Genomic DNA, 13,395 nt, shown 5'->3' on the forward strand with positions numbered 1-13,395 from the left:
AACAGAAACTGTAGAGTATACTTTCATTCCTTACAAAAGAGATGGAAATTTGGAGTCAATTGTGATGGGGGAAAAATGACACCACATATATCAGGCAAACAGTATTTTAATGTTTTTCATTTGTTATTAAAGGGATATTTAGTCCAAAAATAAAAAGCTGTTGTTTAATCACTCTCATGTTGTTCAAAACCTGTATGGCCTGTATTTGTTTCTGTGGAATATAAAAGATATTTTAAGAACCATTTCAGTGTTTTTTGTCCATACAGTGAAAGTCAATGGTATCAAACATTTTGTTATCAACATTTCCTTAAAATACCTTTCTTTTGGTTCTACAGGTTTGGTATGACATGAGTAAATGATGACAGAACTTTCAGATTTGGGTGAACCCCCCAAGTGAGGTTATATTTTCTAGAAAAGATTATGGTCCTGCAGACACAGGGCATTTATGTTTATAGCTGTAAGTAAAGTCCAGGTTTTTAAAATAAGACACCTCATACTAAATGTTAATTCAACTTAATTGTGATATTGATATGTACCTGTGATTTTTTTTTTTTATTATATAACTGCCACACAATCGGTCACTGTCTATGAGTTTTACATTTGCAGTGCCTTGTGTCCAGTTGCATGGGCTCTTCAGCTCGAAACCGTGGAGCTTTAGTAGGTGTATTTGGTCTCAAAGCTAACAGGGACTCTGACATTTTGGACTTCGAATTTTTTCCTAGTGCAGTCAAATTCATGTCATGTGTAACATGAAAGATGAAGAAGTGCAACATAAAATTAAGATAAGACATCAATTGGTTAAGGACATGGACTCGTCTTGGACCCAACAAACCTTATCCCCACCGGCTGTATTCTGATCTTATACCCCAGGACACAATATTTAAATTTTGCCTGTTGTTTATTTTTACCATATTAACATACTGTATAAAAGATAATGGCATCAATATGTCATGGGGCTCAAATGTATTGTAACACAAGATTGACTCTGAAGATGAAAACAGCAGTCAAAAAGTTAATAGTGGACACTTGATATGAGTGTGTCTTAAAATCTAGTGAACTACAAACCTAGACAGTACTTTTGGGCTTAGTGGGCACGTACCATCAGTGGATCGGAGCTCTTTTTTTTTCTCAGTAGGCTAAGTCTGTGTTTTTTTTTAAACCGTTATAACACACACACACACACACACACACATATATATGTGTGTGTGTGTGTGTAATTGAACTGTTTATTTGAAATATGACGTTGTCACGCTGTGATTATTAATAGCGGTGTTCTTTAATTTTTGTTTCCCAGTTCAGTATTCAGCTCCTAAAAAGCAGTTTAGATCCTAAATGTGTTTTACATTTTACAATGTAAATTGTTTATATGTACAAATTACAAAAATACTTTACATAAATGGCTGAAAAGATTTTGCACGTTTTAATAAAATGCTAATAAAACTATGTTTGTTTCGTATGTGTGTTGATATTACTGCTAAAAAAAATAGTTTCATTCTACTTACAGTCGCATCTTCTGATCACTCCGTTCTCGGCTCATTGCGAATCGAATCAAGCATGCTCGAATGAGACGACTCATGATTCAGTTGAGTCAGTGAATCCGAGTCAGACTAATTAACTCGGATTCACGAAGACTAGTTTAGTGAACCGATTCAACCAGTTCATCATAGAGATCCGAATCAAAAGAATGATTCGATGCCGAATCGGACGTCGCCACTAGGTAGGCAGCTCGCTGTGTTTTGAGACGGAGCCGGTGTGTGAGCGTGTGCTGTACTGCTGCAGTGAAGTAAAATATGTCAGTTATCACCGGACAGCAGCGAGAGCCGGCTACAAATGGACTCTGAAAGACAACCGGTGCAACGATTTTCTGTTTAATTCTTCCGTTTAACACCAAAATGAGGCCCGGCTTCTCCACATCTACAGCGGCGGAACAATAATAAGGTAACGTTACGTTAAGTCTCGCAGGCTTTTAGGATGTTTCATTAAACCTGTTCGGATTTCCAGCATTGGTCATCCCACAGTTCACACGAACTACACCGGTATCATTCACTGCACCTTTCGGGACGTTTTCTCGGCCACCTGCTCGCTGTTTAACGGACTGTTGTCACCTAAACAGCCGAAGGAGGAAGTCAACGCTGCCTTCTCCATCGCGCACTTCATCCCTTAATTACGAACGAACTTAAGTTTTAGCAATTGCGATATTGCACCTGCCTATGTCATTATATGTTTTCCTATACGGGAGCAACAGGGAACTTTATTTAATGTTTCTCACTATAACGAGGTGCTTAAAGTCCGTGCAGGTATAAATCAGACTGTGTTGTGTCTGCGCAGGCGACGCAGCGCTGCAGGGCTCGGTTGTCATGGAGGCCTGCGCTGCTGCTGTCACGATTGCGGTTTATTGAGTCTCACACGAAAAACCCTCAGATTTACATATCCCTAACAATTCGTTTGAACGTTAACATACGAGGTGCTAAATCAGGTCGCATCATTCTCAGCTTGTATTTTGACGACACTTCAGAAACAGACAGTATTTTGACTAAACAGACCAAAAGAGTTCAAATTCTTCACAAGTATTGTGCTCACTGGCTATAAACAACCTTTAGCGCTGGCTTCTCACTTCTTCCATCTCAGTCACCTAATATGTACTGTATACAGTACGGTTAAGCGTATATAAATATGATACGTGCCCTTTAAGAGGTCGTTCCGGGATAGTCTGGATGGGTCAATATTTACTACACTGACTCTGTCCTCATATTTCAGACCGCTAAGCTGTAGCCCCAGATCAAAGACACTTAAAGCTTACTTGATTAAAACTGGGGATTTGGAGTTCAGTGTGGCAGTTCGGATCCACAGGTTTCACTTGCCCACATCTCAGTCTTGACTCTCAAAATAAGACGTGTAATTATGGTAGCTTAAATGTTGGTTTGTCATTATTCTTCATGTCAGAATCAAAGACGTCTTGCCGTGTCAGTCTTTGTCAGCATCACTGTGGCTTGGTGATGTTATGTGACAAACCCTCAGTATTAAGGCTCAGAAGTTTTAATCTCTTGGTGCTGACCCATATGGTTCGGGGACATACTTGTGGTCCTGTCGGGGGAACAAACTGAAAAGGATAAGCTCTTGGACTGCTTCATAATCACTTGAAGTATAAAGTATATAACAGGCCCGATTGCAGAGCGGGACTGGGTGGTCCTTATCCACCTAATCATGAGCGTGGCCCTCCCTGAGAGTCGTGGGGGCCCACCTTATATTTTACAGCTGGAGCCAGACCATATCAAACTAGCATGGTAGAGTAACAGTGTTATTTAGGTATCATTTATACACTTATAATAGTAATTTAATTAAGTTTAAAAGCATTTTATTTCAGTGAGTTGCAAAGGCAGCCTTTCAATTTTTTTTTTAAGTTTTCCATTTAATTTTATTTATTTTTTAAATTGAATTAAATTTCCAATAACAATTTTTTTTATTAATTAACAAAATTAATTAGTTAACAATAACAATGCTGAATTATTGGTAGCGCTACAGTACTTTTTAGTCCTTAAAAAATATATTTATTATATTTTAATCACTTAATAATGCTAGGGAAGATTTTCTGGGTAGTGCTAGACAGCATATACATGTATGTATAAATTAATACATATATATATATATATATATATATATATATATATATATATATATATATATATATATATATATATATATATATATATGTAAACAAACTTTTATTTTGAAATCGAATAATCACAATTAATCGATTTTTAGACCTATTTAATGTCTACAATTTTGCTTATTTCTCTCTACCCCACACACAGACATATTATTATTACTACATATAATGTTATGTTAGTATTGACACCTGCCACTGAAAAACAGTGTGTTATTATTTAGCCACTCGTTATTACTAAAAGCTTTTAACTACTATTGTTTAGCATTTTGTTTCATTTGTGCCTCATTAACAATGATGAGTGAAACTCTTTATGAATTGTCCGTCTCATGCTGAAGAATTTAATGAAACTAGTTCTGCCGCCATCTGAAACATGATCATCCTTTAAAAGCCCTTTGGAGTCTTCTCAGCAGCACTACTCGTACCTCAGGAGAAGAATGAAGGCTGTGTGCGAGCTGGAGCCAAGGTGATATCTAGAGTAACTGAGCTGTGTGTGCTATTGATCCATTGCCATTTATATCTGTGCAGAGTGGATTGAACTCATGGCAATAGACCAGAGCTCTCATCAGTCACCTCTAGAAATAGTGTCAATAAGAATGCATCAGAGCCGGTCATTCCAGTGCGTCAAAAGAGGAATTTATAGTATATTGTCCCTGCCATTGATATGGCTTTGTTCTTTTGGCAGGTGTGTGAACGATACTGACAAAAGAAGGACAGTGGGAATAACAAACAAAAAAAATGGATAGTGTAGCCTTTTTTATGTCTGATATTCCTGTAGAACTCAAATGGGCTTGTCGAAAAATGCAAAAAGCTTCTATGCCATTATTATGTTCCATGGAACACAAAAGGAGATATTTAGTAAAATGTTCAAACTGTCCTTCTGTATCTTCTTAAAGGAATCAGCATTATTTATATCCTGTTATAGTAGGGATGGTAAGATTCACAGATTCGCATCAGCATAAACGTTAACGTTGTGATGCATTGATTTTAAAAAGTGTACATCAGATACACGTTGGCATTTGTATCGCGATGCATCGTTTCAAACTTATTTGCATTGGTTAAAAACGATTAATGTCTAATTATTAGTATTGCACTATACTCTTATTGTTTAGAAAATTGTGACCAATATTTTATATGTAGGTAAATTGATTGACTCTTTGTGAATGTGTTCCCTAATCTAAAGTGTTACCAAATGTAATTTTATTTTGTTTTATTTTTAAAATGATTTGTAATCATTTTAGTAAACAGTAACCACACTAAAAGAAATGCTTTGGGTTTTGGATGCGCTATACAGTGCATATATGAACTTCCATTTCATGCCCTCACTACAAGACAAATTCTTCATAACACAGAACCAATTTTTATCATCCACTGTCACATAAACAAGCACTTTCGCTTGTCTTTCTGCTTTGATGCTGCTCTGTGCAGCTGAGCTTGCATGTCTGAGTGGTATAATGATGGCCAGGCTGTCTGCAGTGACTGATCTGTTCAGGTAGATGAGAAGGTCGATAGAGGTTTGACAGGAGGCGATCAATAGCAATGCTGACTGCAAGGCCAGTAAACAGGTAACATGCAAAGACCGTAACTTACATTGGGCTCCTATCAAACTATTGGTAATGCCTCTAGGTTGTCCGGATGACTGAGCACTTGTGTCTTCTATTGTGGTACAAGAGCTGTCTTATCTCAAAGCATAGATTAATATTTTATAATGGTCTTTCCATTAGAGTGCAGAATATTAGCCTTTTAGCAGTGTGTGCTGCACTCTCATGGAGTTTCCAAGTATAAAATGCAAAAATTGTTTTTCAAATCAAGTGTTTTTTTTTAAAATCTTTTTTAGTTTTTAATTAACAATAGACAAAACAATGTCTATTAACAGTATTGTTTAAATGATACAAAAACAATAATGCAATCATATTAATGTAAAAAAAAAAACTGTAAGATAAAGAATTAATCAAAAGTGATACTTTTAAAGTTTATTTGTTTCAAATAAATGCCGTTTTTTTTTTTAACATTTTCTTCCTCTAAGAAATTCTGAAAAAAAATGCATCATACGATTTACAAAAAATCGTTATCAACAAGATATAAGAAATGTTATTTGAGCACATATGATAGAACATCTTGTCCTATAGACTTCCATTGTATTACTGGAAACATAAATATTGTTTGACTTTAGGGGCACGTTAAAATGAATGTCTGTGGTCATGGACAGCATTTCATTAACTTGTTTTGCACTTTTAACATTCCTTTATAACAAAGCTATTACTCCACTCAATTTAACAGGACTCTCTTTCTTTCTTTTCTTCCCCATTTGTTTCAGTTTAGTACATGAGTACCACATTAGCATTGGAAGCAAAGCTGAGAAGAACTGCTCTCTTTGGACCCTGACAGTGTGGAGTGTGGACAGTGACACTGCCAGACAGCAGGTTGAGTAAAATCTCACCCCCCATTAATTCCATTTCTTGTTTGTTTCTCTCTCCATCCAATGAATCCTAAGTCTAGTTTAATCACAGCACGGGCTATATTAGTTTTTGTTTTTCAAATAGGCTTAGCAGATCTATTTTTAATGTCATTGTACACTTTGTAGAGGTGTGAATTATAGAGTCACTTGAGTTCCCATGATGCCCTTGGAGCAAGACACTTAACCTCCATGTGTCCCCGGATGACTGTCCCTACAATTAACCTACTCTAAGCAGCTTTGGCTGAGAAAAAAAACATCTGCAAAATGGCAAGTTACCAAAGTGTAATTGATAGGCCATAATGAGATCACATTCTCCTCTAATTCAGTTTCACACACATCTTCAGCAGCAGCTGAATATCAAAACAGTCATAATTGCCTTAGAATTGACCAGCCATCTCTATAGTTTCATTGTGAGGTTGGTTGTACACAGATGAGCTGTTTTAGGACTTTAAGCCCTTAAGAAGCCCTCTGACACATAATACTCTTTAAGATGTGTGTGTGTGTGTGTGTGTGTGTGTGTGTGTATATGTGTATGAACATGGATTTACAGCAAAAGACAGTTGAAAGTGTTGATGGCTCATGTAAATTGGCTCAGTTATTTTTCTCTCATGTCTGAAAGTGACCCTTGTTCATGAATCCAGCTCATATACTCCTTGGGATTATATACTGTCATTTATTAAAAGTACATTGTAGATGCTGTTACTGTGTGTTGTCATGCAACATTTTTATTTTGTTGACCATGTTTGGAATAGTAAACTACTCTAATAATTTCTGCAAATATAAAAAGACCTACTGTTGAAAGGCTAGGTCCTGATATGATTTTAATGTTTTTAAGTCTCTTACGCTCAACAAAGCATTAATTTGTTCAAAAATACAATAAAACAGTAAAATTTTAAAAGGGTCATATGATGTGATTTCAAGTTTTCCTTCCTCTTTGGAGTGCAACAAGCTGTTCATGAATAGATAAGATCCATAATGTTGCAAAGACTAAAGTCTCAAACCCAAAGAGATATTTTTAATAAAAGTTAAGACTCGTTCACACCCTCCTAAAATGCCTCATTTAAACACGCCCCCACACGACTACGTCATGATGTGGGAAGATTTGCATAACGGCGAGCAAATCATAGACTGAAGACCAAGGTAAACAATGAATTATACTATTTACAAAAAATCGTTATCAACAAGATATAAGAAATGTTATTTGAGCACATATGAAAGAACATCTTGTCCTATAGACTGAAGACCAAGGTAAACAATGAATTAATCTTCTAAATTTTTAATAGCATTATAGTTTTTTTTTGTTTGTGATGTGATCAACATTTGCATAAGTACTAGTAGACATGTTAGGGAACACGTAACATTTTAATTATATTTTGATAAAAATGAACGAAATGAATGAAGTGACTCGAAAAAAGATTGGTTAATTTTGCTGAATGATACTAAAAGTTCAACGTCTGTAAAATTATCACAACTTCCCATCACTAGTGAAAACTGAATGTGTGTCAGTATTGCATGCCTTCCGTCTTAAGGGACAGCATTCCTACCTATCCGTTTAATTATAATGTTAACCAAAAAAAGATGTTAAGTAAATATTTACATATTTTGCAAATTTATTTATCCAAAAAGTCAAAATTTTGCCAAATGACATACCATTTGCATTAAAACAACCAAAAATGGTCAAAAAAATTTAACTGCAAATGACCAAAAATGTCCCTAATGCAGCACAAGGGTTAAGTAAACCTGCTGTATCTGAAAAATTTGTTTGTTTCGTATTCGTCTTATTGTCTTATCCTGCTTCTTTTTTAAAAAATTATGAATTATATATATGAAATATATTATATATGAAAGTTGCTCCCTTTTCAGTACTGTTAAAAATGGATAGTTCACCCAAAAATGAAAATTGTCTTAATTTATTCAAGTTTTTCCAAATTCAATCCTTGATTCAAATTGATCATAAGCGTAATTGATTTGGTCTAAAGAGAGAAGAATTGATTACTATTTTTGTTTGAAGACATAGAAAATAACTACCAAAATAAATATTGGTAACTGCAGCTTAAAGGTATAATTTGTAAGATATTTGCAGTAAAATATCCAAAAACAACTAGGCTAGTGTTATATATTTTATCCAGCTGATTACTAACAATATCCCTAATGTTTTAACTACTTGTAAATCATGAGAAAATTCCCATTCTAAACCGTGACACGGGGCAGTGCAGTCGCCTGTCAATGACTTTAGTTCTTCTTCTTAGTTTTATGGCAGATTGCAACCATGGCTTATCAGGTGCATACCGCCACCTACTGTATCGGACGTAGAAACCACATGACAACAGTATTGTGGACAAATGCGGAAGTAGCTTGGCGACAAACTAGAAAGAGATGCCGATCTCGCTTGTGTACTACTCGACATGTGAGTTTTGATTCGTATCTTTACAGTAAAATTTATGCTATTATAACGATCAACAAGATTAGTATAATGGGGCATACACGCCAAAACGTGGTAGACCCGTGCGAGGATGCGTCGGATCCATAGTCTGATCGCGTCTTTGCATTGACTTTGTCTGTAATCTACTCGCGCAAATCGTTGAACTCGGGTTAAATCCATAATTTATGTTTCCTTCTGATTTGCTGGCCGTGAGCGGTTGGGTAGAAGAACAAATCCCGTCACTCCACGCTCCTCCTTAGCGTCATCAAACCACGCGATTGTTGTTGGTTTGATAGTGCGCCCTCTAGTGTCAGGTGCTACAAACTGTACCTTTAACTAAAAGTAATGACTAAAATTTGACAAAAAAATTCAATTACTTTGTAGATTAAAACTAGACTAAAACTATATAAAACTCATATGACTAAAATGTGACTATTAAGCATTTTCGTCTCAAGATAAAGACTAAGACTAAATAAAATAAAAAAAACCTGTCAACAGGTTTTAAAAAATTATGCATTTAAGAAAGGTGGAGGATAGAGGAGAAACAATAATAATGTACATTATATGGAAAATGGGTTTTTTGAACCTTAAACTGCATAAACACATTGCATTACACCAAATACACAAAATAAAATGTTCTTTTTAGCAACATCATATGACCCCTTTAAAAATATCACAATTTAAAATTTAGCTGCTTTCTATTTATTTATATATATATATATATAGTAAACCATGCTGCTTTTTTTCTGAACTGAAAATTCAAAACATTTGTTCGACATCGATATCTTTTGTATCATCATAAATGTCTTTACTGATTTGTTTGAACATTTCAGTGCATCCATGCTGAAGTATAAATTTTTTCCAACCCCCCCCCCCAAAAAAAAAAAAAAACTTTTGAAAGGTAGTGTAAATTGGGTTCCAAATGCTGATTTTCTCTATCAGAGGTGGTGAACGTGAAAGCCACAGCCCTGCAGAGTTTTGCTTTAATCAAACACACCTGAACAAGCTAATCAAGGTCTGAAGGATTACTAGAAAGCTACAGGCATTTGAGTTTTAATTAGGATTGGAGCTGAACTCTGCAGGGCTGCAGCTCTCCAGGAGCTGAGTTCACCACCCCTGTTCTATGTGCACTAATTACCCAAAGGGCTTACTATTTGGCCCAGATTTTCCAACAGAACACCCCATGTAAAATACTTATATATATAATAAATGTAATGCACTCTGGAAGTAATATCGGCAGAATTTTATACATTTTTTAAACCTATTATTTCACATTCAAAAGACACAAAAAAAACAACAAAAAACAAAAAAAAACCCACACACACAACAAACATAACAGATCTAACTTACAAAAAGGGGTACTTTCTAATCTCTCAAAACAAAATCAACAACAAAAGTCTTACCTTACTCCCTTTCTAGCCAAAAACAGGTGAAAACATAATAAAAGAAATGGCGTCCTCCTCCCTACAGCTCCAAAATTAATTAAACTTTCACCTTAAGGTGTAACCTTGGGAGCTTACTTGTACAAAAAACAAATAAACCACAACTCTCCAAAGTTACAAACTGTATACACCAACAACAATGTAAACAGACAACTAGCACACATGCTATGCTATGGTTTGGGGCAGGTGAAAAGTCTCCAGAGGCAGCAAAGGCCAAGAAGGGCACACTTCAGATGGAGTCTTCATCTTTTATCCACAAGCTTTCCCTCCAGCAGCCAATCAGAGCAACCAGGTGGATTGATGACAACCAGAACCAGCTGATCTTCATTACGCTTTTGGATGGTGTAGAGAGAGTAGAGAGACAAAACACTGCCAAGACAAACTGTAATCAACATAGTGGCAATAACTAAATACTGCACAAATAACACCTTAAACAAATTACGCCTAAGGATGTAACAATTGCATAACCCCATTTGCCAGTGCTGATAGATACCATAACTTTCTTTCATAAAATGTTTTGCTAGTAATATATAAAGAGGAAATATTTCAATTTTTTAAAGCAGATATTTTACCAGTGGTCATTTTTAAAGTCTTTTTTAATCATTTAATTAAGCGTTATTGTGGTATCACTAGCCAGTTATCTGCATTTCATGATGTTATTTTACTGCAGCTCCAGAGCCATAAGTTAAGATTTGCCAAGGTAATTTGTAAAAAAAAAAAAAAAAAAAAAAAAGAAAAACCCTGGGCCCATAACCAAAGATGGCACCTGTAGGTTGTGGACTGCTATTTTACATACTATTTTGAAAAACAATAGGCAGTTTACACTGTCCACTGCATAGAATGCAGTATGCTAGTATTCCATTGAGGACATAGCCTATGCTGCAATGTGGATTTATAACACACTTTTTTTTTTTTTTTACTTCCTGATGCCTATTAACTCCACACATCAAAGTAAAAGGAAGATGGTCATCATGGGAACCACAGTGACCCCTGAGCCCCTTACGGCTCTCTCTCGATGGTACTTGTATGCCATCCACGGTTACTTCTGTGAAGTCATGTTCACAGCAGCCTGGGAGTTTGTGGTGAACTGCAACTGGAAGTTTCCCGGCGTGACGAGCGTGTGGGCGCTCTTCATCTACGGAACCTGCATCCTGATCGTAGAGCGCATGTACATTTCTCTGCGGGGCCGCTGCAATGTGCTGCTCCGCTGCATCATTTACACGTTGTGGACATACCTGTGGGAGTTCGGCACGGGTTTGCTGCTACAGCAGTTCAACGCCTGTCCATGGGATTACTCAGAGTTTAAATATAACTTCATGGGCCTGATCACAGCAGAGTACGCTGTGCCGTGGTTCTGCGCCTCCTTTATCGTAGAGCGTCTGGTGATACGCAACACGCTTAGGTTGCGCTTCGACGAAGCTGCTGATCCCAGCCAAGCTGAAGATCGGTCGGAAACAGGCGGAGGGCAAAGAGGACGAGATGCCAGAGCAGGGGCCACCAGCACAAACGGTTACGTGAAGGTGGACTGAAGATGTTGTCAACACCTTTTCCCATCTCAAAGCTCCCATCACCCATGACTCTATCCACACATCTCTCAGTCTCTCTCCCAGCTGCTTCCAGGGAAAGAGTCGCTTGGACTGTTGCACAAGTGTGAAGACCTTTATGATTTATCATCCAGTTGGTGTTATTTTCTCATGTGGAGGGACGTTCATTTGTCACCTCAGTGCTCAACATGTACTGCCCTCATTTTGGGTGAGTAGCTGTTAGGTTCAAAGTATGTATATGTAGTAGCAAAGCAAATAACTGTTAGGATGTCTTACCTTTCGAATGTTAGTTTTTGTTATTTATTAATATCTAAAATGTAGTTAAGGATTGTCATGATAATCTACAAAAAATGTATTGTATATATATATATATATACTGTATAACCTAAGGCAATGCCTTTTACTTGAATTTGGTGTTTTTTTTAATTCATCAAAAAATAACAGTGCTTGAACATGCATGAAAGTTGTCTTCCAGAAGATCTGTTCATATTCAGACTGATCTTAGATGCTGTGTACAATTTATTTCCTCATTTTTATTTCTTTGTTTATATTTCTCATGGAGATGAAGACCCAAAGGAGTACTGTATTGTCTTTACATATATAGAGTCCTGGTGCTCAGTACTGAAACCGTAAAAACATCAGTTTCCTGTTTTCACTGGAGAGAATGAGTTATTGCTGTATATTTGTTGATGAACTGGTGCTAGATTCTCATTGAATTGCTTCAAGGGATCTGACGATAGTCACAATAAAGGCATCTAGTATGTAGGTTCACTGACCTCAGGTACGTAACTGATTTAATCTCCGTCTCTCATATGCCTGAAGCAACGGATGAAGAAAAAAAACAGAAATATTGGGGCAAATTATTTAAAATGCCAAAAATCACCTTGATATTTCCCGCATGGCTACAATTTCAGGTTATTGATTTGCCAGAATTGTTTGTTGTATTGGTTATGTTGTTCCTGACCAAAAAAACAAAACAAAAAAGGCATTAAAGCAAAAATTTTTGAATGAAAGTCCTGTCTAGTTTCCCCTCAATTTTATTTGTTATATATATATATTTTTTTTAATTGAAAAGGTCTGTGTAGTCTTTATCTCAACCTTATACAAAAGTTGCAATTAAAATATCAAATGTTATTTTCATAGCTTTGATAGTGTAGCTGTGCAGCTATTGTTCTGAAGTTTATTGTAATATCAGTGTTTTGCATGCCTGTCCCTTTGTTGCGCTATATACAGTAGATGATTGTTAAAGTTATACATTTTAAATGATTATCACATATAGTCTCAGTGTTAAAAGTCATGAAAGTGATCCGTCTCATGCATGTAGAATTTAGGAGAAGATGGCCTGGTCGATGACCGAAGTGTTGCAGTGTCAGTTAGGTTGGACACATTATATAGTATATTTTCGATATGCGATATGTGTTTATTTCCTTTAATAGTGCTCAACTTAAGGGTTAGGTGTCCAGAGGAGGTGTCTGAAACCTATAGTGAGCATTATGGCTGCATCCGAAAACTGGAAAATGCAGTCTTCGGTGGACATATTTCAAGGTAGGAAGCCATGAAGGCAATGTCAGCTTCACTTCCGGTCTCCTGAGATGCCTTTATCTGATCGATTTTTGAAGGCAGATATCAATCCTTCACTGCCTTTGAAATCCCACAATCCTGATAAAGCAGCAGGTCAGCAGCCTAGGTTTTCAGATGCAGCCTATGTGCTCATTTGATCCCATAATGCACCACCTCACTTTGAGAAGGGGACACCATTTGTAGGGACTTTACCGAAGAAAAGTGAACAACTGAATCCACCCTGAAAGCACACGTACATCGGGAAGACATCTGTTTGACACCTGCATTTGCATCAGCAAAAACAT

General features: G+C 36.4%; 1 protein-coding gene across 5 annotated transcripts; it reads left to right on the forward strand.

Annotated features, from left to right (window-relative positions):
- The first annotated feature begins 1,705 nt into the window (after window positions 1-1,705).
- On the forward strand, window positions 1,706-11,760 carry LOC132111702 (transmembrane protein 229b). Of its 5 annotated transcripts, none has more exons than XR_009424841.1 (3): window positions 1,706-1,938; window positions 5,982-6,087; window positions 6,249-6,998. XR_009424841.1 is itself a non-coding variant. In XM_059519257.1 (3 exons), exon 3 carries the CDS (start codon window positions 10,949-10,951, stop codon window positions 11,513-11,515), a length of 567 nt encoding a protein of 188 aa, XP_059375240.1. In that variant the 5' UTR covers window positions 1,706-1,938; window positions 5,982-6,087; window positions 10,939-10,948; the 3' UTR covers window positions 11,516-11,760. The 5 variants fall into 5 exon arrangements, 4 of the variants coding, with proteins under 4 accessions (XP_059375240.1, XP_059375243.1, XP_059375242.1 ...); XM_059519257.1 differs by lacking the exon at window positions 6,249-6,998 and adding an exon at window positions 10,939-11,760; XM_059519259.1 differs by lacking the exons at window positions 1,706-1,938; window positions 6,249-6,998 and adding exons at window positions 3,878-5,229; window positions 10,939-11,760.
- The last annotated feature ends 1,635 nt before the right edge of the window (window positions 11,761-13,395 follow it).

Source organism: Carassius carassius, chromosome 31 (genome assembly GCF_963082965.1).
Source record: "Carassius carassius chromosome 31, fCarCar2.1, whole genome shotgun sequence".
Taxonomy (NCBI): Eukaryota; Metazoa; Chordata; class Actinopteri; order Cypriniformes; family Cyprinidae; genus Carassius; species Carassius carassius.

Bases quoted from the DNA above. Each gene is read 5' to 3' on its own strand.
- LOC132111702 (XM_059519257.1), top strand. From the start codon at position 10,949: ATGGTCATCATGGGAACCACAGTGACCCCTGAGCCCCTTACGGCTCTC.